At 42.1% G+C, this 27150-nt stretch overlaps 1 protein-coding gene across 4 annotated transcripts in view; it reads left to right on the forward strand.

The window, feature by feature from the left end:
• Rps6kc1 (ribosomal protein S6 kinase C1) overlaps positions 1–27150 on the forward strand; it is a 221657-nt gene that overhangs the window by 15253 nt on the left and 179254 nt on the right. For 3 of the 4 annotated variants that reach the window (XM_045156300.1, XM_045156306.1, XM_045156325.1), the window contains exons 2-3: positions 7950–7985; positions 20833–20953. In XM_045156300.1, coding sequence (XP_045012235.1) covers positions 7950–7985; positions 20833–20953 — 157 coding nt within the window. Of the gene's footprint in view, positions 1–7949; positions 7986–20830; positions 20954–27150 lie in introns of those variants that run through there. The other variant, XM_045156336.1, reaches the window with a different exon arrangement.

The following is a 27150-nucleotide window of genomic DNA, read 5'->3' on the forward strand; positions in this document are numbered from 1 at the left end:
GTATGTGTGTGTATATGTATTGGGCCTGGGAAGATGGCTCATTTAGCAAAGTGTTTTCCATACAAGCATGAGGACTGAGTTTGGATCTCCAGCACATACTTGTAATTCCAGAGCTGGGGACAAAGAGACAGAAGAGATCCTGGGTTCCAGGTTCAGTAAGGGAAGGTCTCCAAAATAAGGTAGAGAGCTACTGAGGAAGACACCCATCTTTGACCTCTGACCTGCACACATGTGCACACACATACATGCATGGGTACATTATATACATATATGTGCAACACAACCCAACCCCCGTTAAACCACTGAAGCCGTGCTCGTGACTGCTTCCAGGGCGCCCCAGTGGCCTGACAGTGAAGATGCAGTGTTAGCTTGAGGGACCCGGGATGACATCTTTCCCAGCCTATTGCCTATCCCCTGTGATCTCTGGATTTGAAAATACGTTTGGAAAGTTTATGTCCCTGTCCCTCTCCCCCAGTCACTGAGTGTTCCATGAGGCAGCGATTGCCATTGCAGCCAGCGTGTTGCAGTGGCATCCTGTGGAACTAGCTAACTAATATTTCTGTTTTTGTGTGTGTTATGTATGTACTGTGACGTGTATGCATGTACATACGTGCGTGCGTGTGTGTGTGCGTACAGTGTATTAATGTGCATGTGCCCCGTTGCATTTGCAGGGCTGGAGCAGAACGTCAGGTGTCCTGCTTCATTGCTGCTCCACCTGTTTGACTGTTCCCGTTTGAGCCAGCGTCTCAGCGATACCAGAGCTTTCTGCTTTTCATGAACCTGGCAATTCCTGATCTCTCTCTTTTTTTCCATTATATGAGTTTTTGCAACTTTCTTTCTTTAAAAATATTATTTATTTATTTGAGAGAGAGAGAGAAGGAGGGAGATAATGGGCACACCAGAATCCAGCCACTGCAAATGAACTCCATATGCATGTGCTACCTCGTGCATCTGGTTTACACGGGTACTGGGGAATGGAACCTGGGTCCTTAGGCTTTACAGGCAAGTGCCTAAACTGCTAAGCCATCTCCAGCCCTCCTGGTCTCTTAACGTCTGAGGGGTTGGGGTTATCTTAAGTGTGTGGCATCACCCAGCTGTTTATGTGGCTTCTGTAGATCCCTGTGGGCTCTCATCCTTGTACATGCAGAAAGCCCACTTAACCGTGGAGCCATCTTTCCAGCCCTATTTATTAATTTATTTTTATTTTTATTTATTTTATTTTATATTTTTTAAAATTTTTATTAGCATTTTCCATGATTATAAAAAAAATCCCATGGTAATACCTTCCCCCCCACTTTCCCCTTTGAAATTCCATTCTCCATCATATTACCTTCCCATCTCAATCTATTTACTTTTACTTTAAAAATATTTATATTTAAGGAGAGAGAGGGGGAGAGAGAGAGTGAGTGAGCCAGAGCGCACGAGGGGGGGCGGAGAGAAGAGAAGAGAGAAGAGAGAAGAGAGATGGGTACTGCAGTGCCTCTAGTCCTGTAAACAAACTCCAGATGCATGTGCCACCTTGTGCATCCGGCTTTACATGGGTACTGGGGAACTGAACTCAGATCGTTATGCTTTGCAGGCAAGCACCTTAACTGCTGAGTCATCTCTCCAGCCCTATTTTTACTTTTAATGAGTGTATGTGTGGTGGGCATGTATATGGGTATGTGTGGAAGCCAGAAGTTGACATTGGGCTGTGCCTGGCTTTTACATTGAGTGCTGGGGATTGACACTCACATTCTCGTGCTTGCATAGCAATTACTTTGCCTGTGGAGTCATTTCCCCAGCCCTGAACTATTTCTGTTAGGATGGCTTGAAGCCTGTAGTTTGTATTAGGATCAGGACAATGTACTTGGCACATGTAGAACACAAAAATTGATTTTTAGGAGTGCTGTACCTAACAGACATCCAGTGTGTGACACTTGTATGCACACCAAACTAAAAGTAGTTTCTTCTGTTGTAAAATATCAGTTGCATACTTAGGGAAGATTATTTAAAATAGTAAGGTACTGGGCTGGAGAGATGGCTTAGCAGTTGAGCGCTTGCCTGTGAAGCCTAAGGACCCCGGTTCGAGGCTCGGTTCCCCAGGTCCCACGTTAGCCAGATGCACAAGGGGGCGCACGCGTCTGGAGTTCGTTTGCAGAGGCTGGAAGCCCTGGCGCGCCCATTCCCTCTCTCTCCCTCTATCTGTCTTTCTCTCTGTGTCTGTCGCTCTCAAATAAATAAATAAATAAACAAAAATTAAAAAAAATAGTAAGGTACTTCAGTATATTTGTGTATTCAGGAAATTTCTTGATTTTTCAAAGTAATATAAATTATAAACTTCAGGAATAAGCCTAACGGAGATTGATCCTGGGCTAATAGTTTTTGGTGGGTTGATTATTAATGATTATGAATTGATTATCCAAGACTTCTCATTAGTGTATTTTGCAAAAATGTTAAGCAGGAACAGGAAGGAAAATTAAATCTAAATAATGTAATTTTAGTAAATATGTCTAGTGAAATACTCATAAATGTGGGAAGATTTTGAGTATGTGCATGTGGCAGGCTGGTGTTTGGATATAATAAAGGTGCTGGGAGATGACTTATTGGTATGAGTGAGCCTGAGTCTGATTACCCAACATTCATATGCAAAGCTGGGCATAGCCATGCACACCTGAAATGCCAGTCTTTTTTTTTTTTTGCATTTTTAAAAAATTATTTATTTATTTATTTATTTGAGAGCGACAGACACAGAGAGAAAGACAGATAGAGGGAGAGAGAGGGAATGGGCGCGCCAGGGCTTCCAGCCTCTGAAAACGAACTCCAGACGCATGCGCCCCCTTGTGCATCTGGCTAACGTGGGACCTGGGGAACCGAGCCTTGAACCGGGGTCCTTCACAGGCCTCACAGGCAAGCCCTTAACCGCTAAGCCATCTCTCCAGCCCTGAAATGCCAGTCTTGTGGGAGCCATAGAAAGGAGAATTGCTGGGGCTCACTGGTCAGCCAGTATGATTGAAAATGGCAGCTCTGGGTTCAGTGAGAGACTCTCAAGGAACTAAGTGGAAGAGCCATAGAGAGCTTGAGTGCACATGGGGCACATGCATCTCTTTACACACACATGTGCATGTACTACACATCACTTACCATGCTACACATGACACACCCTCTCTACAAAGTAATACTTTAAGTGAAATATTTGAATAATGTATAGTTGTTAGTTGTTTTAATCTTTGTATTCTGTCAGTTATAAAAATTATTAACCACATGAGGCTTTAATTTAATTTAAATTCATTTAAATAAAGGTAAAAAGTTGCTTGCTTAAAGTAGCCATATTTCAAGGTCTTAGTAGTGGTATATATGTGGCTGTAACTGCCATGTTGAGCAGTACAGATATGCAACTTCCTTTGTGTTATCACAAAAGTTCTGTTGGGACAGCCCTGTTCCAAATTAGGAAAAACCATCTAGTTGTTTCACCAGATATCCAGATATCTGTTTTCTAAAATTTGGAGAATAGAGGACAAGAAATTGAAAACCTTTGTTTTCTGGAAGTTTTAGGTGGATGTGTTGAGATGATTGAACTCAGTGGTAGGGAGAAAGGAACTCAAAATTTGAATGATGGAGTTTTTTGTGTTACTTGATGTTCATATTAGCCAGGCCATTTTGAAGTTGGTTTATATGTGAGCTTAAGCCTGGAGTGAGGAACATCATTTGAACCAACATTGGTTTGGCTTTAAGTTCACTTTTCTTTTTTTGCTTTTATTTTGGGCTTTTTGAGCAATGAATTGAGTGAATTGATCTTACTCAGTTTTTGGTATATAGTCATTGATTCATTGAAGGCCTTTTTATTTTTTTAATTAAAAAATTTTTTTAAAATTTATTTATTTGAGAGTGACAGACACAGAGAGAAGGACAGATAGAGGGAGAGGGAGAGAATGGGCGCACCAGGGCCTCCAGCCTCTGCAAACGAACTCCAGACGCGTGCGCCCCCTTGTGTATCTGGCTAACGTGGGACCTGGGGAACCGAGCCTCGAACCGGTGTCCTTAGGCTTCACAGGCAAGCGTTTAACTGCTAAGCCATCTCTCCAGCCCCCTTTTTATTTTTTAAAATGCTAAATTTATTGATGGAAATACAGAGCCAAAGAAAGGCATCCACATGGATAGATATCCCATGTAGAGGGCCTAGTTAAAAGAAAAAAGTGGAAAGAAAAGAGAGAAAAGAAAGTTCAAGGAGCTCCTGCCATGTGGGGAGCTGGAGGGGATAAAGAGCCCATACGGAGAGTAAGGGCTAGGGGGGCTCCCAGCCTGGCCTGGACCTGGGCTGAGTTAGCCCAGGCCTAGACAAGAGAAAAATTCATGCACAGCTGGAAGTTCCCAAGTGGTCAGAGTGTCTGCCCTCCCCTTGCAAAGTATTTATGACTTGATAGTGGTGGGCTGTCTTCTGGCTCAGGTGAACCAGAGGAACAGCTGGTTGGTTAGGGCTAGGGGCTGACCCAGGAAGAGGCCAGCCCTGACACCAAGCTCCAGGGGCTGAACTTGATCAACCAGCATGTTTAAATCCTATGAAAAGCTGGGCGTGGTGGCACACGCCTTTAATTCCAGCACTCGGGAGGCAGAGGTAGAAGGATTGCCATGAGTTCGAGGCCACCCTGAGACTACACAGTAAGTTCCAGGTCAGCCTGAGCTAGAGTGAGACCCTACCTGGAATCCCCCCTCCCCCCCAAAAAAAAACCGATGAAAGATCTGCCTCCCAGGTCTTTTTTTTTTTTTTTTTTTTTTTTTTTGTGTGTGTGTAAAAACAGATCTAGGGAACTAGGGAAGAGAAAAGAAGCCAGATCATCTGGATTTCTATTAAGTGCAAACTTTCTTCCCTTTTTTTTTTTAAATCTTCAGGAGTCCAGTCACCCTATCTGCACCCCTATCTTATTCTCCCTTCTCATGAGAAGACAGACTCTTAACTGCTGTTAGAGGATGGGATGATGACCTCAGATTTTGCACTACTTCCAACTGAATGTGGTTGTTGAAACATGGCAGTTGGAGAGTCTCTCCCAGAGAGGGGAACTATTCTAAAGGACCCCAAAAGTGTATTGATGGAGTATAGGAAGGTAGTCTTGGAAGAAAATGTTGGGGAGGAAGAATTAAAGAAAGGAGTTAATGAGAACTGAGCACACGCACACAGCAAACTGGTTGCCTTTAGCATTTTCCTTGTGGACTTCTAGGTCTTAGGGAGCATTCGAGGGAAACCAGTTGGATGGAGATGAGTTGTCTCAGGACCATCTGAACATGAGGTAGCTGAGATTTTCTTCCAGACCTGTTCTTTGCACGGCCCAGTAGTGTCTGACGTGGTCTGAATATGTTTCGGTATGGCTTGTAAAACAGATGAGAGACATAAGCAGATTTATCAGGAACCTACAACATTTAACCTTGATAAGGGTTGAATATACCATATTTTGTACAATCTTGCAGAGTATACCTTTTAAGATTTGTCTTGGGGGTAGCTAGGGCCAAAGGTTGGTACCATAGAACCATTGGGTACCATTAAGGGCTGTACAAATGAATTTTTGGCATTAGGACTTACTTAATGATGTCTTGTCACAAGTTAGAAGGGACTCCCCCTTGTTCCCAGTGTAAGGAAGTCTTCATAAGTTAAGTGACCCTTGGTCAGGGTCATCCATATACATTTTAGACTTGAAAATAAGCCTTGTGACATCTATGGTTTTGTTTTTTTTTTTTTTTTGTTATTATAGAATTAGAACTATTAGAGGGCAGCCAGTATGCCTTAGGGCAAAAGGTCTTTTTCTTTCTCTTGCCCATAAGCAAACATTTTAATGTGCTTGATATATCATCATCATCTTTTTTTTTTTTTTTTTTTTTTTTTTTTTTTTTTTTTGAGGTAGAGTCTCATAGACCTGGCTGACCTGGAATAAACTCTGTAGTCTCAGGGTAGCCTTGAACTCATAGTGATCCTCCTACCTCTGCCTCCCAAGTGCTGGGATTAAAGGTGTATGCCACCATGCCTGGCTGATGTATCTTATTTCTGTAAAATATACCATTTTGTATCTTTATGTTCATTTTATACTTATGTTGATGATATTGTATAATTTAAATCGTATAGGGCTGGAGAGATGGCTTAGCAGTTAAGGTGTTTGCCTGCAAAGCCAAAGGATCCGGTTCAGTTCTCCAGGACCCATGTAAGCCAGATGCATAAGGGGGTGCATGCATCTGGAGTTCATTTGCCATGGCTATAGGCCCTGGCATGCCCATTTTCTCCCTCTCTCTCTGCCTCTTTCTTTCTCTCAAATAAATTATATTTAAATAGTATGATATAAATTATATAATACTAATACCAAATAAGTTTTTTCTCACTTTTAATGACAATTCTTTTTCTTTAAAAAAATTTTTTTTCTTTTTTTTATAAATAAATACTTTTTATTTTTATTTTTACTTATTTAGAGAGCAACAGACAGTGAGAAAGAGGCAGAAAGAGAGAGAGAGAGAGAATGGGCGTGCTAGGGCTTCCAGCCACTGCAAACAAACTCCAGACATGTGTGCCCCCTTGTGCATTTGGCTAATGTGGGTCCTGGGGAATTGAGCCTCGAACCAGGGTCCTTAGGCTTCACGGGCAAGTGCTTATCTGCTAAGCTATTTCTCCAGCCCTTAAATTTTTTTTGTTTATTTATATTTACTTATTTGAGAGTGACAGACACAGAGAGAAAGAGGCAGATAGAGAGAATGGGCACACCAGGGCCTCCAGCCACTGCAAATGAACTCTAGATGCGTGCACCCCCTTGTGCATCTGGCTAACGTGGGTCATGGGGAAATGAGCTTTGAACAGGGGTTTTTAGGCTTCACAGGCAAGCACTGAACTGCTAAGCCATCTATCCAGCCCACAATTCTTTTTCTTTTCCAAAGTTTTGTCAGTAAATATTTCTAACTGGTGGATGTTAGACTTTTTTGGCCTTTGTAACCAGAGGAGTCTGGAAGAATTTCCTCTTTTGGCTCAGGGAATTTTTGGGGTTCTGGAAATGAACCTACAGCCTCACATCTAGCAGTTGCCCTACCTACCACTGAGCCAAGGCCCTGATCCTTTTGATGGAATATTGACCAATTGAAGGATTATTCGTCTCTGAATCTTACATTTACTTATGTGTGTTACTTTTGTTTTCTTCTTGAACATTATGTGGCCAGGTAGTTACCTCTCACAAATTTGTGTATTTGAGAACTGTTGCTGTCATTTCTTGTTTTAAATTGAAATTTATTGTCTTAATTGAAGATTCATTCATAGTTATAAGAAACACAGAGAAGGCTGAGGTCGTAAATCACTGGTAGTGCCGGCCTAGTATGCGAGGGGGTGGGTTTAATTCCTAGTACCACCAGGGGAAGATATGGAGAGAGATTTGTCTGGGGGAGGATATGGAGAGATACTAGCACATGGGCCTCAGTGCAGGCTTTTTAAAAAACAGCTTTTTTCTTTATTTTTGTTTTCTTTTGCATTTTTAAAATTTTTTATAATTAACAACTTCCATGATTGTAAACAATATCCCATGGTAATTTCCTCACTCCCCCCACTTTCTCCTTTGAAACTAAACTCTCTATCATATCCCCTCCCCCTCTCAATCAGTCTCTCTTATTTTGATGTCATCATCTTTTCCTCCTATTATGATGGTTCTTATTTCTGTGTAGGGCAAGAGGCAGGTAGGCAAGCATGCTAGCATAGTAATTCAAGAAGCAAGGCCAGAGGCCTTCTCTAACAAGTGTAAGACATGTGCATTCAATTTTATCTGCTGTTTTCCTTATGTTTTAATGGTTATTTAAGATAGTGTAATTACCATATGGGCTGAGTTTTTTACTAAGGTAGTATATCTTATACACAAGTGAGATTTTTTTAATGCAATTGCTATTAAGAACAATAGTGAAAATGTTAAATCCTGTGTTGATAATGATTAGATAATTCTGCGTATGTTTTATTTTAGGTGGTTTCACGAAGAAATCCAGAAGATGTCCAGGAGGTAACATATTTATCCATCTGAAAGTTTTGTTTTATACATTTGGTCAGAATGTGACATACTTTGTCAGTGTTTGTATATGTGTGGAGGGAGGTTTTACCACACTCGAGCTCCAGTGTCATTTCGGGTCCTGGTTAGTGCTAAGACATGTAAATGAGAATTTTCCATCTTTAAGTCTCGTGGCTTTAGTATTAGCCACGGGCTCTGTTAACCCTTTTCAAAATCATGATGCTTGTTTAATAAGGTATACGTATTTGATAGCTAGCACTAATTTTAATGTTTGTAATAACAAGTTGTGGGTTTCATGTTGACATTCAAAAAAAGTGCTATCTATATAGTTGTTTGTTTCCCTTTTTTGTTTATTTTTATTTATTTGAGAGCGACAGACAGACAGGGAAAGAGGCAAACAGATAGATAGAGAATTGGATGTGCCAGCTCCTCCAGCCACTACAAATGAACTCCAGTTGTATGCACCACCTTGTGCATCTGGCTTCTGTGGGTCCTGGGGAATTGAGCCTTGAACCAGGGCCTTTAGGCTTCACAGACAAGTGCTTAATCACTAAGCCATCTCTCTGGCTCCTTTTGTTTTTTCTTTTCTTTTTTTTTTTTTTTTTTGGAGGTAGGGTCTTGCTATAGTTCAGGCTGATCGGGAATGCACTATGTAGTCTCAGGGTGGCCTTGAACTCATGGCAGTACCCTTCCCTCTGCCTCCTGAGTGTTGGGATTAAAGGTGTGCACCACCATGCCCGGCTTCCCTTTTTAAAAAAACGTATAATTTTTAAAAAATATTTTATTTATTTGACAGAGAGAAAGAGAGGGAGAGAGGGAGGGAGGGAGGGAGGGAGGGAGGGAGGGAGAGAACGAGGGAGGGAGAGAGAATGGGCATGCCAGGGCTCCAGCCACTGTAAACAAAATCCAGACATGTGTACCCTCTTGTGCATCTGGCTTACATGGGTCCTGGGGAATCGAACCTGGGTCCTTTGGCTTTGCAGACAAATGCCTTAACTGCTAAGCCATCCCTCCAACCCTAAATGTATACATATATTTTTAATTTTATCTATTTATTTGCAAGGAAAGAGAGAGAGAGAGGCGGGGGGGGGGGGGAATGAATATGAGAATGGGCTCACCAGGGCCTTCAGCCACTATAAACGAACTCCACATGCATGTGCCCCTTGTGCACCTATCTGGCTAACATGGGTCCTGGGGAATGGAACCTGAGTCCTTTGACTTCACAGGCAAACACTTTAACCACTAAGCTATTTCTCCAGCCCTAAATGATAACTTTTATTGACAACTTCTATACTTACAGACAATAAACCATGATAATTCCCTCCCCCCTCTTCCCCCACTTTCCCCTTCACAACTCCACTCTCCATCACCCTCCCTCTCTTCATTAGTGTCTCTTTCATTTTGTTGTTACATCTTTTCCTCCTATTAGGAAAGTCTTGTGAGGGTATTCCTAAGCATTGTGAGGTTGTGGATGTTGAGGCCAGTTTCTTACTGGAAAGTTGAATTGTAAGGAGTCCTACCCTTCCTTTGGCTCTTACATTCTTTCTGCCACTTCTTCTGCCGTGGATCCTGAGCCTTGGAGGGTGTGATGGAGATGTTTCATGGCTGAGCACTTCTCCTTCAAGTCTTCTCAGCACCATGGTGCCTTGTGGGTCATCCCCAATGGTCACTACCACCTGAAAAGAGAATCTTTCCTAACCAAAAGTGAGAGTAGCCTTAATATATGAATATTAATTGTAGTGCTTGCAGGGCAGTTTGGTGAGATAACATATGCATTTAGCCAGATAAGAGCAGGCTTTATACCTCTAAGGCTCATGATCTCCCCTGTAGGCTTTTGATTAGGTTTTCAGTACCAGGCATGTATTCCCTCCCATAGAGCAGGCCTCCAGTCCAGTTAGAGAGCAGTTGGTTTCCCCCAGAGCAGACATGCCATTATTGTACCCATTTGGTCATTTGGCCTGTGTGGCCAAACTTGAGGTATCCACTGTTTTTACCACTGATGACTTCTGTCTCCATAGGGCTGCATACAGTGCAGCTTTTCCCAGCTTTCAGTTGGCTAGGCTACAGGGAGAAGGTTTTCAGCTCAGCCCCAGCTTGATTTCTCAGTGACCTTGATGCCTAGGCATATGGAGTCTTCAGCAATAGGGTCTTACCGTCTCCTTCTCACGGGGAACCAAGGGCTTTGGCAATAGCCTGTAATGTTTTGGAGGCAACAGGGACCTCCCTGGCCAACGACTCGCTGGAAGGTATCCCGTCCCTTGTACTGAAAATTTTCTAGTAACAATCTATGGCTCTGGATGTGCCATTATCCAATCAAGTAGGCTTTTATATGCCTTATTCAGAATATCTTGAATTTTGATTGACCCTTCCCCTACCCTCCTTTTACTCAGTCTCTTCCCCTGGCCTCACTTAGAACATTCCACTCCCTGTAATTTGTTGTTCTACTTATATATATGCAATACCATCCCCTTAAATCCTTCCCTGTCCTTCTTCCCTTATAGCCTTTTTCTAGCTTACTGGCCTCTGCTACTGATTTTCAGTTCTAGCTCACACACAAGTCTAAATATTTGTAGCTAGAATCCACATATGAGAGAGAATGTGCAACATTTGGCTTTCTGGGCCTAGGTTACCTTAGTTAGTATAATCCTTTCCAGATCCATCCATTTCCCTGTAAATTTCATTTTTCTTTACTGCTGAGTAGAAGTCCAATGTGTTAATGTACCACATCTTTATTATCCATTCGCCATTTTTTTTTTTTTTGTTTTTGTTTTTGAGGTAGGGTTCCACTCTAGTCTAGGCTGACCTGGAATTCACTTTGTACTGTCAGGGTGGCCTTGAACTCATGGCGATCCTCCTGCTGCTGCCTCCCGAGTGCTGGGATTAAAGGCTCTATTCACCTTTTGATGGACATCTAGGCTGGTTCCATTTCCTAGCTATTATGAATAGAGCAGCAAGAAATGTGGTTGTGCAAGTATCTCTAAGGTAGTGAGAAGAGTCCTTAGGATATATGCCTAGGAGTGCTATAACTGGGTCATATGGCAAATCTGTTTTTAGCTGTCTCAAGAACCTCCACACTGATTTCCACAATGGCTATACCAGACTACATTCCTATCAGCAGTGTAGACGGGTTCCCCCTTTTCCATATCCTTGCCAACATTTTTTGTCATTTTTTTCCTGATGATAGCCATGCTGACAGGAGTGAGATGGAATCTTAATGTAGTTTTAATTTGCATTTCCCTGATGGTTGAGGATATAGAACACTTTTTAAAATGTTTATATGCCATTTGTATTTCTTCTTTTGAGAACTCTCTATTTAGTTCCATAGCCCATTTTTTTGTTTTGACTTTTTTTTAAAAAGTCAAGTTTATTTTTATTTATTTATTTGAGAAAGGGAAAGAGAGAGGGAGAGAGAGAGGGAGAGAGTGAGCGAGTGCGAGCAAGTGCACAAATGGGCATGCAGGGCTTCCATTGCAAACGAACTCCAGACCTTGTGCATCTATCTGGCTTACGTAGGTCCTGGGGAATTGAACTGAGGTCCTTTGGCTTTGCAGGCAAGCGCCTTAACCGCTAAGCCATCTCTCCTGCCCCATAGCCCATTTTTTAATTGGGTTGTTTGATTTCTTATTGTTTTGTTTTTTGGCTTCTTTGTACATTCTGGATATTAATCCTCTGTTAGATGTATAGCTAGCAAAGATTTTCTCCCATTCTGCAGGTTGTCTCTTCTCCATTCACAGTGTCCTTTTCTGTACAAAAGCTTTGTAATTTCATAAGATCCCAGTGGTTTATTAGTGGTTTTATTTCCTGAGCAACTGGGGTTATATTCAGAAAGTCATTGCCAATGCCAGTATGGTGAGGGGTTTCCCCTACTTTTTCCTCTAGCAGTTTCATGTCTGATATTAAGGTCCCTGATCCATTTGGACTTGATTCTTGTGCATGGAGAGAGAGAAGGATCTATTTTCATTCTTCTGTGTGTAGATACCCAGTTTTCTCAGTACCACTTGTTGAATAGGTTGTCTTTTCTCCAATGAATATTTTTGGCCCTTTTGTTAAAAAAAAAATCAGATGGCTGTAGCTGACTAGATTAACATCTGGGTCATCCACTCTGTTCCATTGATCTATGTGTCTGTCTTTGTGCCAGTACCATGCTGTTTTTGTTACAATGGCTTTGTAATATATCTTAAAATTGTATATGGTGATACCACCAGCCTCATTTTCATTGCTCAAATTGTTTTGGCTATTTGAGGTTTTTTTGTGGTTTCAAATGAATTTTAGGATTGATTTTTATATTTCTCTGAAGAATGCCATTGGACTTTTAATGAGGATTGCATTAAATGTATAGATTGCTTTTGGTAAGATTGACATTTTCACAATATTGATTTTTCTAATCTAAGAACATGGGATATCTTTCCATTTCGTAGTGTTTACTGCAATTTTGTGATTGAGTGTTTTAAAATTTTCACGGTAGAGATCCTTTACTTCCTTGGTTAGGTTTATTCCAAGGTACTTCATTTACTTAATTGAGGCAATTGTGAATGGGAGAGATCCCCTGATTTCCCCTGAGGTATTTGGTTCTATAGCCCTGGTGTTGAGCATGGGAAGGTGGTAAGTAAATGCTGTCCTCATTCTGACTGTTCTCACTTTGTTTTTATTTTTTGAGGTGGGGTTTCACTCTAGCTCTGGCTGACCTGGAATTCACTATGCAGTCTCGGTGTGGCCTTGAACTCACGGCAATCCTCCTACCTCTGTCTCCCAAGTACTGGGATTAAAGGCATGTGCCACCATGCTGAGCTCTGGCTGCTCTCACTCTCGCTCTGAACTGTTTTGTATAGTCTGTTATTTTCACCATTATTGTGAGTAAATGTGAGAATTTACTCCTTAAGTTACCATTCCTTCATTTGAAAATGACCTTAACTAGAATGTTAAGATGTCAGATGTCATTGTTTTCTAAATCTTTGGTTCTCTTGAGCAGTTCTCATGTTCATATTTAATGTAATACCCAGTTCAAAGGGAGCTGACCTTACATAAGACATTGCTTTCATAGGCCCATCACCCCTTTTGCCTACGTTCCTGGCAGCATAGTACTGCTGTGGCTTGAATTACTTATATGTTTACATATATATATATATAAATTATGTGTCTATGCATGTATATATGTATTCATTTATTTATTTTGGTTTTCTGAGATAGGTATATGTCACCATACCTAGCTGATTTTGAGGTTCATTCTACCTATCTGTCTGTCTTCATCATCATCATCCTCTATCTCTATCAATCAATCAATCAATCAATCATCTGTCTATCTATCTATATGCACATCTATATACATTTTCTGTAGTTTGTATGTGCACATGTATACATATGTGTGCATCTTATGCACGTGCATGTGGAGGCTCAAGCAGAGTGTCCGGTGTCCTGTGTCTGTGGCTCTTCTGTCAAAGCTGGAGCTCACTCTTTTTATTGGCCTGCCTGACTTGCAAGCCCCTATGTCCTCCTTTCTACAAGTGGGGTTCCAGGTATGCGTGTGTCCATGCTAGGCCCTCAGCTTGGGTAGCAAGTGCTCTTATCTGCGGAGCTATTTCCCCAGTCCCTGGTTTTATACTACATATATGTATGTATGTACTTATTTATTTATTTTATTTTTAAATTTTTTTTTTTAAAATTTTTATTAGCATTTTCCATGATTATAAAATATATCCCATGGTAATTCCCTCCCTCCCCACCCCCACACTTTCCCGTTTGAAATTCCATTCTCCATCATATTACCTCCCCATTACAATCATTGTAATTACATATATACAATATCAACCTCTTAAGTATCCTCCTCCCTTCCTTTCTCCACCCTTTATGTCTCCTTTTAAACTTACTGGCCTCTGCTACTAAGTATTTTCATTCTCACGCAGAAGCCCAATACATACGTATTTTTTTTAAATTTATATTTATTTATTTGAGAGTGACAGAGAGGAGGAGGAGAGAGAGAGAGAGTGAGAGAGAGAATGGGCATGCCAGGGCTTCCAGCCACTGCAAATGAACTCCAGACGCGTGTGCCCCCTTGGGCATCTGGCTAACATGGGTCCTGGAGAATCGAGCCTTGAACCCGGGGTCCTTAGGCTTCACAGGCAAGCGCTTAGCCACTAACCCATCTCTCCAGCCCAATACATATGTATTTTTGAGGTGGAGTCTCATTCCAGTGTCGGCTGACTTGGATCTCATACTGTAGCTCAGGCTAGCCTTGAACTCATTTCAGTCTTCCTACTTCAGCCTCCTGAGTTCTGGGATTAAAGGAGTGAGCAACCATTCTTAGCTGATACATTTTAAAATAGAAACCACTTTCCTCATGACAAATTATGTTTACCAAGATTAGAGACTTTTCTCTTTCTCAAATAAATGCATAAAAAAAGGGCTGGAGCTGGGCGTGGTGGCGCACGCCTTTAATCCCAGCACTCGGGAGGCAGAGGTAGGAGGATCGCTGTGAGCCCGAGGCCACCCTGAGACTACAGAGTAAATCCCAGGTCAGCCTGGGCCAGAGTAAGACCCTACCTCAAAAAAACCGACCCCCACCCCCACAAATAAAGGGCTGGAGACATAGCCTGGGTTCTGAGTCCCTAGTATCCGTGTAAAGCCAGGTGCACAAAATGGCACATGCATCTGGAGTTTGTTTACTGTGGCAGGAGGCTCTGGTGAACCCATAGTCACACTCTGTTTTTCTTTTTCTTTTTTTTTTTTTAGGTAGGGTTTCACTCTAGCTCAGGCTGACCTGGAATTCACTATGTAGTCTCAGAGTGGCCTTGAACTCATGGCAATCCTCCTACCTCTGCCTCCCGAGTGCTGGGACTAAAGGTGTGCACTACCATGCCTGGCTCTCTGTTTTTATTTATCTCTTTCTCAAAGGAAAACAAAAAAGATTAGAGACTACTGGGCTGGGGAGATGGCTCAGTGGTTAAGGTGCTTTCTTGCAAAGCCTGATGGCCTGAGTTCGATTTCCCAGTACTTACTCTCAGAGTGGCTCATACATCTGGAGTTTGCAACAAGAGGTCCTAGAACACCTGTAAGCTCTATCTCTTTCTCAAAAATAAGTAAAAATATTGTGGGCTGAGGAGATGGCTTGTAATGCTTTGGGAACATCAGGCTGTCTTTTCTCCAATGAGTATTTTTGGCATTTTTTGTTGAAAATCAGGTGGCTGTAGCTGCCCTGCCTTACATTTGGGTCCTCTATTCTGTTCTGTTGATCTATGTGTCTGTTTTTGTGCCAGTACCATGCTGTTTTTGTTACTATGGCTCTGTAATATTAAAATCAGGTGTGATGATACCACCAGCCTCATTTTTGTACTCAAAATTGTTTTGGCATGGACTGGAGAGATGGCTTAGAGGTTAAGGCATTTGCCTGTGAAGCCAAAGGACCCAGGTTCGATTCTCCAGGACCCACGTAAACCAGATGCACAAGGGGCACATGCATCTGGAGTTTGCAGTGGCTAGAGGCCCTGGCATGCCTATTTTCTCTTTGCCTATCTTTCTCTGGTTACAAAGAAATAAATAAAATTTATAAAAATTGTTTTGGTTATTTGAGGTTTTTTGTGCTCCAAATGAATTTTAGAATTGTTTTTTCTATTTCTGTGAACTGTGCCACTGGAAATTTGATACTGATTGCATTAAATGTGTAAATTGCTTTTAGTAAGATTGACAGTTTAACAGTATTGATTCTTCCAATTCAAGGACATGGGATGTCTTTCTATTTCATAGTATCTTCTGTAATTTCTTGATTATTTTAAAGTTTCATTGTAGAGATTCTTTACTTCCTTGGTTAGGTTTATTTCAAAGTACTTTATTTATCTGCTTTTTAAATTTTTTGATGCAATTGTGAATGGGAGTGATTCCCTGATTTCATCCTCAGCATGTTTGTTGTTAGTAGAAGACTACTGATTTCTTGTGTTTACTTTGTATCCTGCTGTGTTGCAAGTGTTTACTAGCTCTGACTGTTTGTTGGGAGAGTCTTTAGGTTCTTTTATGTAAAGAATCATATCATTTGTAAATAATGATAATTTGATCTCTTCTTTTCCAATTCGTATCCCTTTTATTTGTGTCTTTTGCCTTATTGCTATAGCTAAGACTTCCAGTACTATATTAAATAAAAGTGGGGACAGTGGACACCCTTGTCTTAGTTCTGATTTTAGTGTGAAACTTTCAAGTTTTCTCCCATTTAATATTATGTTAGTTTTAGATTTGTCATAGTCTTTATTATGTTGAGATATCTTCCTTCTATTCCCAGTTTCTGTAGGACTTAAAATAATTTTTTTTGGTTTATTTATTTATTTATTTGAGAGCAACAGACAGAGAAAAGGGGGGGAAGGGAGGGAGGGAGAGGGAGAGAATGGGCGCGCCAGGGCCTCCAGCCATTGCAGATGAACTCCAGATGCGTGCACCCACTTGTGCATCTGGCTAATGTGGGTCCTGGGGAATCGAGCCTCGAACTGGGGTCCTTAGGCTTCACAAGCAAGCGCTTAACCGCTAAGCCATCTCTCCAGCCCTCCGTAGGAATTTTTATCATGAAAGGATGTTGAAACTTGTCAAATGCCTTTTCTGCATCTATTGAGATCATCATGTGATTTTTGGTTTCTTTTCTCTTTTTTTGAGGTAGGGTCTTACTCTACTTCAGGCTGACCTGGAATTCACTATGTAATCTCAGGGAGACCTCAGAATCACAGAGATCCTCCTACCTCTGCCTCCTGAGTGCTCGGATTAAAAGTGTGCACCACCATACCCGGCAATCATGTGATTTTTGTCCTTCAGTTTATTTGCATAGTGCATTACATTTATTAAGTTGCATATGTTGAACCATCCCTGCATCTCTGGCATAAGCCTACATAGTCGGGGTGAATAATCTTTTTGATATAGTTTTGTATTTTGTCAATATTTTGCTGAGAATTTTTGCATCTATGTTTATGAGGGAGGTTGGTCTGTAATTCTGTTTTTTCTATCTTTTTCTGGTTGTGGTATGAGGGTGATGCTGGATTTGTAGAAGGAATTTGGTAGAATTCCTTCCTTTTCTATTTTATGGAAAAGTTTGAGAAACATTGGTGTTAGTTCTTTTGTGAAGATCTGGTAAAATTCACTAGTGAATGCATCTGAGCCTGGACATTTTTTTAGTTGGGAGATTTTTTTATAACTACTTGGATCTCTGTATTTGTTACAGGTCTATTTAAATGATTAATCTTGTCTTGATTCAATTTTGGTAGGTCATATAAATCAAGGAAATCATCCATTTCTTTCAGGTTTTCAAACTTAGTACAGTATATGCTCTTAAAGTATGTCCTTATGATTTTCTGAATTTCTTTGGTATATATTGTAATGGTGCCTTTTTCGTCTCTTATAATTTGTGTCTCATCCCTTCTGGTCAGATTTGCTAGGGGCTTATCAATCTTGTTTAACCTTTCAAAGAACAAACTCTTTGTTTCATTGATTCTTTGTATTTATTTATTTATTTTTTGGTTTCGGTTTCATTAATTTCTACCTAATCTTTATTATTTCTTCCTGTCTACTCATTTTTGGTTTATCTTGTTCTTCTTTTCCAAGGCCTTAAGGTGGATCACTAAGTTGTTTACTTTGGTGTCTGATGACCCATCAGTCTTTGGTAGATTCCTACTGTCATTACAGATGCCAAGAACCCATTATTGACTGGTTACCTTTTTGCTGGTGGCTCTGGGGATGAACAGATTTTACACTGAATTCCCAAATCCATTTGTCTTGGGTAACAACTTGCAAACACCTACACCAAATCTACTTATGTATGGCCTTAAGTATTGTTTTTTCCTCCTTCCTTAACTCTGAATGTAGCATCATTAGCCAGATGCAAAGGTCAAAGTTCTGTGTATCTTCCTGTCTAGAAACTTCATTCTCAGCCTTCCCTCTACCCTTTATGCTGTTTGCTCTGATGATTTCTCTCCATCTCTCCCCCTCTCCCCCACTACCTTCCTTCTCCAGCATTCACATTGCCCTCAGCATTTATCAAGCCTTCTGGGAAGGATGCGTCGGGCTGGCTTGTTCTTTCTAAGCTAACTGAATTGTGAATACAGGCACTGTCTCTTATCTCCTCACCCCTCATCCTCTGTGACAGTATGCTGTCTAGCACAAAATAGCACGGTGACATTATTTAATTTGTTGGCCATTTTTGTTTTGAGCAAATGAATAAAACATATATACACGCAGAAGCAGCTTCTATATACAAGTTCATGTTATAATGTGCTTCACCTCCTGAGAGAATAACTATACAAAAACAAGAAGTACACTAATCAAGGCAGAAATTTTGGCTGTATGATATAGTTGGGTGAAGAATAGGTTTTTTTTTTAAAATTTTTATTTATTTATTTGAGAGCGACAGACACAGAGAGAAAGACAGGTAGAGGGAGAGAGAGAGAATGGGCGCGCCAGGGCTTCCAGCCTCTGCAAACGAACTCCAGACGCGTGCGCCCCCTTGTGCATCTGGCTAACGTGGGACCTGGGGAACCGAGCCTCGAACCGGGGTCCTTAGGCTTCACAGGCAAGCGCTTAACTGCTACGTCATCTCTCCAGCCCAAGAATAGGTTTTTAGTAAAGATTTTAAAATTACACCTGGTTGCCAGTCTGGTCTATTGTTTGATTTTAGCATTAAGTATGGTTCACCTGGAAACATCGAGACCATGTCAAATATGTAAAGTCAGATGATTAGGATTTTCAGAAAGAGAGGAATTGAGAACTCAGTTTTTCCTTATTTTATGATTACAGGGCTGATTTGGTGATATCAGGTCCTTATGTTAAATACTTTCTTTGTACTTAGTGTTTTTTTCTCCCCCTAATTTAATCTAAGGATAAATATTTCAAATCATTGAAGCAAATTGTTCTCCAATTGAGATGGTTGTTTTCTTTTGGGAATTTTTTTGGCTCTAGTGATATTCTGATTAGTATTATGTTCTGCCCAGAAATTTTCTGGCTAGTTTAAGTTAGTTCCTGAAAAAAGTAGTGAATTATGAAATATGAAAGCACATGTTCGTTACTTGCCACATAGATTTCTTCTTCACTGTTCCTCAACCTGTGTTCTTGTGAGGCAAATGTTGAGTATGTCCTTTGTGTTGAAAAGTTGCCTGTTCTTTTGTGTTCATCCACATTGTTTTTGAGACAGAAGTTTTGCCATCTGACTTATTTCCAGGTGAATAGTAATTGGTTTTGGGAGTAATTATATTTATATATATTGACCTTCTTTGTGCCAAGTTGGATATCTTCCAGGATGAGTGAGTTCTTGTTTAAGATGAAACTTAACCCCAGCCTGAGCAGTGTGCACAGGGCTGTTGATTTATTCATCCCATATATCACCTTTCTGCTTAGAGTATGTGCTTGCTTACTCAGTGATTTGGGACTTTTGGTTTTTTGAGGTAGGGTTTTGCTCTAGGCGGGACTGACCTGGAATTCACTATGGAGTCTCTGGGTGGCCTCGAACTCATGGCAATCCTCCTACCTTTGCCTCCCTAGTGCTGGAACTAAAGACACGTGCCACCACGCCCAGCTTGATTTGGGGCATTTTAATGGAAAGATTATTTTCTCTCCAGCTATTGATGCAGTATTTTGGGGTTTGGTGTATGTGTGTAGTGGGGGGCTGTGAACCAATTTTTGGGTGCTTATTCAGTTTAGCAAAGAATTGATAAAACAGACTTCTAGAAGGATAAATTATGAATTAATAGGCTTATTCTAAGGGGAATTAAGCTCCAGGGAGTGAGGTAGCTGAATGACTCAAGCCAGGGAGAATTGTTCTCCTTGCATGGCTGGAAAGGGAGGGAAGCCAGGGAGCACACCCTCACAGAGAAGTGTGGAGTCAACGGGCTTCGGAGGAGGCTCACTCACCCACATGGGGAAGGCGAAGCATGCGAACCAGAAGATCCCCTTCTCCTAACGGACCAGAGAGGATGGGCGTCATGGTGTATGCCAGCACTTGGGAGGCAGAGTGGTTTGATGTGAGTTTGAGGCCAGCCTGAGATTACATAATGAATTCTAGGTCAGCCTGGGCTAGAGTGATACTCTACTTTGAAAAACCATGCATGCATGCACACACACACACATGTGCGTGTGCGAAGGACTCAGATCAAAGAAAGATCATACGTGTAATGAAGTAAGAACACACTCCAAAGCAAGACAGTTGTAGGATGTAAACTGGAAAATACTCTGGCCTAAGAAGGTGACCCCCACTTCTCAGCCAGGCTGGGAACGGAAGAGACAGACTTACATGCTGGTGTTCAGGAGGAATCACAGGAAGATAGAGGGCTTACCCATGTGGTTACACTCCTTGATAAGGATCAGACATCTAATTAGAGTGGCCTTGTGGAGAGTCAGGTGTGTAAGAAGAGTCCTGATTGGTACATTGACTTAAGGAGCTGACTTAGGAGGGGCCAGCCCATCTGGGTGTTCCAAGCTGAGGAAGTGCAGAAAGTTCTTGCTGGGGAGTGTTGTTGCAGTCATGTTGGATGAGACTGGATCAGAGACAGGCCCTAATCTTGTTAGATATTCCACGTTTCTAGTGATAATGCAAAACACGTAGCTCTCACCTCAAAGCAAAAAACAGATAGTTTATTCTGGAGCCAAATATGAGTGACCATGACATGGGAACATAGATTTAAGTTATCCCAAATTACATAGTTCAGTGTGTTAACAGTTTCATTAAGTTTTATAGTTACAGATCAAACAGGTGGCATTTCCTTGTTTTCTTTGGGCCTCTGCCCTATCTGACTGCCTATATAAAGCTACCTTGCTACTGTTTCTCGTTCATTATAAGAAAGGAAATTGTTTTGCTATGAAATGTACATGTACTTTTCTCTCTCTCTAGATAATTGTATGGAAGAGGTATAGTGATTTTAAGAAGCTGCACAGAGAACTATGGCAGATTCACAGACACTCATTCCGACATTCAGAATTGTTTCCTCCATTTGCTAAAGGAATAGTTTTTGGTAAGTGCATGCTTTGAAATTGTAGTTTAAAAAAGTAACTAGTTGTGATTTTTGTATGTGTGGACTTAACATGTGGACCTGACGTAGTCAAGAGACCTTTTTTAAAAAAATTCTCTAAAAATCCATGTTTATTCCTACTTGATTTTTATGGTTGGCTAAATGGTTTATGCAGTTTACCTACAAAGAATATTATCTTTCTTTTTCCTTTTGTTTATTTTCTTAAGAATATTATCTTTAATACAAACTAGAAGTCTGAGCTTTTTAAAAATTCCAGTGCTTTAACCACTAGTGAAGAACAACAACAACAAAACAAGAATGAATATAGCATCAGGTTGCATTTACATCCATATCGGCCTCCCACATGCTGTTTGCTATAGTTTAAATGTGAAACGTCCTTCACAAATTCCTGTGTTGGAGCACCAGGTGCTCTGCAATTTTGTTCTTAAGTTTGTATGTTTTCCTGATACTCTTCTCACAATAAGAATTGTTACTCGTTCTTGAAAAAAACCATGTGCAAATACAGACTTAAAGAATTTCTGGGCAGTTAAGGCACTTAGCTGCAAAGCCAAAGGACCCAGGTTTGATTCCCCAGGACCCATGTAAGCCAGCTGCACAAGGTCACACATGCATCTGGAGTTTGTTTGTAGGGCCTAGGTCTAACCATTCTCTCTGTCTCTTTCCCCTCTCTCAAATGAATAAATACAAGTAAAATATATTTAAAAAAGTTTCCGAGACAGGTTCTTCATGTGTAGCCCAGGCTGAGAGGTCATCAGTGCTCAGCACGACCCCTTCCCCAGCTCCCGTCTCAGCCTCTCAGTGCTTGCCATTTGGCTTTGCAGGCACGCGCCTTAACCGCTAAGCCATCTCTTCAGCCCAGAGTCACTAGTCTTAACAGTCCAACCTTATTGAAAACTTAGTCTCTTAGCTATAAGCTGCTGTAAAATCAAAGAGCAAGTGATGACTTTCAGTATACAATGAGACGGTAAACATTCCCATTCCGGAGGGAGGACTGGGAGGTTGCAAGGGATGACCAGACAAAAGCAAGGTGGAAACCCTATAATGGCACAAACATTAAGCCACATAGCTCTATCCAGCCTCCAGGGCTTTGAGGCCATGTAGGCGCCAATGGGTACAGTGAGTTCTGCTCCAAAGCCCTGCCACCAGCAGTAGGCATGGCTCGTCTCTTGGCTAGCACCACTCAGTGCTTAAAGCTTTGCTTAGCAGATATTCCACGTTTCTAGTGGTAGTGCAAAACACATAGCTCTCACCTCAAAGCAAAAAACAGATAGTTTATTCTGGAGCCAAATATGAGTGACCATGACATGGGAAACATAGATTTAAGTTATCCCAAATTCCATAGTTCAATGTGTTAACAGTTTCATTAAGTTTTTTAGTTACAGATCAAAAGAAGACACTTTTCAGATACTTTGGTAGAAACATCTGGTAGGTGGGTTATATCAAAGGAGAGAGACCTATTGGTCTCAGTTGCTATCTGATGACATTCTTATTTTTCAAGTTGGTAGAACCTAGGAGATCTGTTTACATAGTCCAAAGGATTTATTTGGTCACAGAATGTTAGGCCAGACACAGAGGTGGATGTTAATTGTCTGTCAGATGGACCAAGACAGCTGAAGATAATTTGCCTGGGGATCTGCCACATTTAATCTGTGTACATGGAAATTCTGTTCAGTAGATAGTCTTACAGGGTTCCTGTTTATTCAGGTATGTTAGCTCATGCTAGCGTCTTCAGCACCCAAGATGTTCACTGAAACTTAGGCTTCACCCTCGGGTTCACACATTGGCATCTCAAGGCCTCTCCATATGGCCTTTCCTCGTATATATTACCTGGCCTCATTGGCATTTAAAAAATTATTTAAAAAAGTTTATTTATTGGAGAGAGAGAGGGAGGGAGGGAGGGAGGGAGGGAGGGACGGACGGACAGACAAATGGATGGACGGAGGGAGGAAGGGAGACAGACACACAGAGGGAATGGGCACACCAGGGCCTCCAGCCACTGCAGGGGAACTCCAGATGCATGCACTTTCTTGTGCATCTCACTTATGTGGGTCCTGGGGAATTGAACATGGATCCTTAGGCTTCATAAGCAGGCACCTTATCCGCTAAGCCATCTCTCAAGCCCTCATTGGCATTTTCATTTTGAATTTTGGTGCAAGCCTTCCTGACTTCATAACTCTTGCCTTCTGCAGAGCTGCAAAACCAGTGCCACATGGATGGTGAGAAGTTCTCTACAAGTGTGAGATGAAGCTGGGCCCTTTCTACCACAGCCGTGCTGGTCTTGGAGTGCCTGTGTGGAGAATAGGGAGCACGTTTCTCTAGGCAGCCCTGAGTCAGCAGGGAGCCCCTGCCGTAGAATAGGGAGCACGTTTCTCTAGGCAGCCCTGAGTCAGCAGGGAGCCCCTGCTGTAGCACTTGGTGTTCAGGAAGTTCTTTACTGGCCCCATCCTTTTAAATAAAATTTTTTCAAGTGAGTTTGCATTTATATCTTAGAGCCTTGGATGCATAGAGTCTTGCCCTGATGAAGGTGCTTTCCTATTGTCTATCCCGGTGCAGAGTGTGGTGGCTGCTTGCTTATAGCTTCCCTTTTGAACACCAACATCCACTTTATCCACGTCAGCTTTGCCTGCAGCTTTTCCTATGCTGGTGATGTGAGCAGAGGTTACGCCACAGCTCGACGCTATGCTGCCTTGACCTTTCCTCTGTTAAATTAATGCTTCAGTTACTTTTGAATTCAGCCTATTTCAAATTAGCCAGATTATCTCCCAGAGTCAGCCAAATGATCTGTGAGTTCCCTCTGAAACATCGTGATCCAAGCCTTCCAGCAGTTGTATTGGTGTGAATGCTCTGTCTTCTGCCCCTTCCCCTTCCATGCCCCATTCTGCTCTGTTTACAACATTCTAGGGCTTCTCTAGCCCACAGCTCCAAACTCTTCCATGTTCCTTATGCAAACCTGTTCTGAAGGCCTGGGAATCACATAGCGCACTTCCACTCCAAGTACACATTTTCTGAATTACCCTTTCCATTGCTCTGACAGAATACCTGACAGGAACAGCCTTGTTGAGAGGACATAGCCCACCATGGTGGAGAACACATGCCCACTAGAGTGGCCAGCAGTGGAGGAGCTTTCAGTAGTGACTTTTCACATGGCACCAACCAGGAAGCAGAGGTCATGATTGAAGGACGACCAGCCTCTAACCCTGGAGCTTTGCCCCTAGTGCTCTGTGTCTGCTTATTTCCTGAAGGTTCCACAGCCACTTATAAAAATGTGACTAGCTGGTGACCAAGTGTTCAAATATGATCCTGCAGGGGACATTTTACATCTTTTCTGATATTATAGATATGGGGATGGCCATTGTGACTGATATCAAAAATGATGGTCAGAGGCTGTGAGACAGTAGACATGTGTCTTAGTAATTTGTTACATAGTAATAACTAATTGTTTTTATTGCCTGAAAATGGGGCTGTTATAACCAAGCCCACAAATGTGGACAGTAGTTTTGGAAGTTGCTGTGGGTTTGAGGAAGTGCCTTGAAGATGTCACCACTAGAAGTGACATGATTTTGGTAAGAGTGCAAGTAGGGGCTGGAGAGATGACTTAGTAGTCATGGCATTTGCTTGCAAACCCAAAGGACCCAGGTTTGATTCCCCAGCACCCACATAAGCACAAAGTGGCACATGTGTCTAGAGTTCATTTGCAGTGGCTGGAGGCCCTGGCATGCTCATTCTGTGTCTGTCTTTCTGTCTGTCTGTTTTCTGTCTCTCTAATCATTCAGTCCATCAGTCAATCAATAAAATATTTTTAAAAGTTTTGTTTTAAAAGAGTACAAGTGGGGATTTGTAAGCAAGCTGGTGTTAACTGAAACCAGAGGAAGAGAGGGTCCTTCTTAGAACTTTCAGAAAGCTTAGAATGCGGTTGCTTTCAGTTATGAGGAAAGTAGACAGTGTGCCAAGGAGCTAAGTCCACTTACAACCAGCTTTTCAAGTATGTTGTGATTTCTTCTTGAGGATGCAGTGAAATTTGAGAGGAGGGAGAAATTTACCAAAGCAGTGATTATTCAGTAAGGACTCAGGACTTGTTATAGAAATGCTCAGCCTCCCAGATAGCAAAATGGACAGAAAATGATGAGCAGAAGTCATACTGCCCAGCAGAATCTGAATACCAGGCCCGGGGTGACTAGTCCTCCTCCCCACCCCTGCCCAAGGCAGGTCAGTCTACCCCATGCTGATCTGGAACTCCCTTTGTAGTCCCAGGTTGTCCATGAACTTACAATCTTCCTACCTCAGCCTCCCAAGTGCTGGGACTAAAGAGATAAACCACCATACCCAGCATGAGTTAGTCTTCTTTAGGACCTCAGGAGGAGCTGGTAAGGCGAGATACTCCCTGGAAAGTTTAAGGTTTTGTCTCATAGATGCCTTCGTGTAGTTGGGATTCACAGAATAGAAATAGAAAACACGCACAATTTCTTCTTAGTCATCTAAGAGTCTATTCTGGGTCTCAGCCCCTCACTGCTAAGTTCTCCAGTATGATTAACCTTAGTGTATAGGTATTCTGTAACAAAGATAGAATTTGGGTCTGGAGAGATGGCTTAGTGGTTAAGGTGCTTGCTTGCTAAGCCTAAGGACCCAGGTTCAATTCCCCAGTACCCACATAAGCCAGATGCACAAGGTGGCACATGCATGTGGAGTTTGCTTGTAGTGGCTAGAGGTCCTGGCACACACATTCTCTCTCTCTCAGATAAATAAATGAATAAATATTATTTTAAAAAAAGATGGCATAGTGCTTTCTTTGAGTTAGTATACAGTCTTTTCAAGAAGCACTGTCACCTTTCCTTTCTCTAGTATGGGACCCACTTGAGTGCTGTTAGATCTCCTCCCTGTAGATCTGCTCTAGGACTGGCTTTCTGCCGGGCCCTCCAGCAGGTAGGGCTGTAGGAGAGCCAGTCCGGCCGATCTCTCCTTGGGGCTGAGCGGGATGGTGAGTGTCAATGACCCAGATCCCCTCCTAGTCACTGGAGAGAAACACACGGAGTCAGGAGACTTGTCAAAGCAGGATCTCACTTTATTATAACAGGCAGGTGTTTATATAGAGTTGAGAATGAAGGCGAGGATCTGAGGAAAGGATGAGGTGTAAGGGCCAATAGCATATCGCGACTTTTGAAATGATTGGTTCTAAGTGCGCGTGGGAACTCTAACTTTTATTTGCAGAAGTAGCAGGCCCGAGGCAATTTGGTGCCCTGCTGAGTCATAGCTGGCCAGAGACAGGTCGCTAAACTTTAGCTAGGCTCAGGAAGTTCCACTAGGCCTCTTGTCTGGGCCTCTCAAGGCCCCACATCTCCCCTTCTTGTTTTTGTAAGAGCATTAGTCACCATGGCCCCTGTCTTAGGTTGTCCCCCTGGGGATCTTACCTGTCACTGGGTACCAGGTGTTTAGCTCACTGAGCACCCACTCCATGACCCATCTTAGGTTGTCTCAGTCAGTTTGAGATCTTACCCGTCATCGGTCACATGGAAGGCAGAGGAGATGGTAGTGGGTCATATGAGAACTTAATTCCTGAGTTGCCAGCCTGTGGTAATGTATCTCAACTTGATGGAGTTTTATTGCCTCTAGCTATTGGTGAATGAATTGTGTAATTTTGTTAATTATACAAGGCCTGACAGTGAGGATAAGGATAAGGAGGGGCCCAAATAGAGGGAGGAGGTAGGGTAAGAAGCTATGTAAGCCTGTCCACAGTGGGTTGTCCTGGAGGTCCCGCCGTCTCCTCTCTGGATCCTCTTGAAGCCTTTTGATGTTGTCCTGAATGATTCCTGATCTACACTAGCTTTCTCTGTGATTCCTGTGATGGGGGCTTAGATGGGCCTTCTTCTAGTTTCTTCCATGTGGCCTTTCCCAAAGCCCGCACCTTGGTATGGATCAGGGATGGCAGCTTGCTGGAGGCCCGTGGAAAACGCATCAGTGGTGCCTGAGAGCATGCCGATGGTGATTGGGACTGGGGGCTGAGCGGCCTGATTCCCTCAGCCTGAGTACGGCACTCTTCCTGAAAGAAGGCGCACAACTTTATGTACAGGGGGCCAGGAAGAACAGCTTTAGCAAGGTTTTTTCAATCTTGGGTGGTACACTGATGATGAGCAAACCCTGGAGGATGGTCTCCGCTCAGGGGGAATTAGGTCCTTCCTCTAACA

This window comes from Jaculus jaculus, chromosome 1, assembly GCF_020740685.1.
Source record: "Jaculus jaculus isolate mJacJac1 chromosome 1, mJacJac1.mat.Y.cur, whole genome shotgun sequence".
NCBI lineage: Eukaryota > Metazoa > Chordata > Mammalia > Rodentia > Dipodidae > Jaculus > Jaculus jaculus.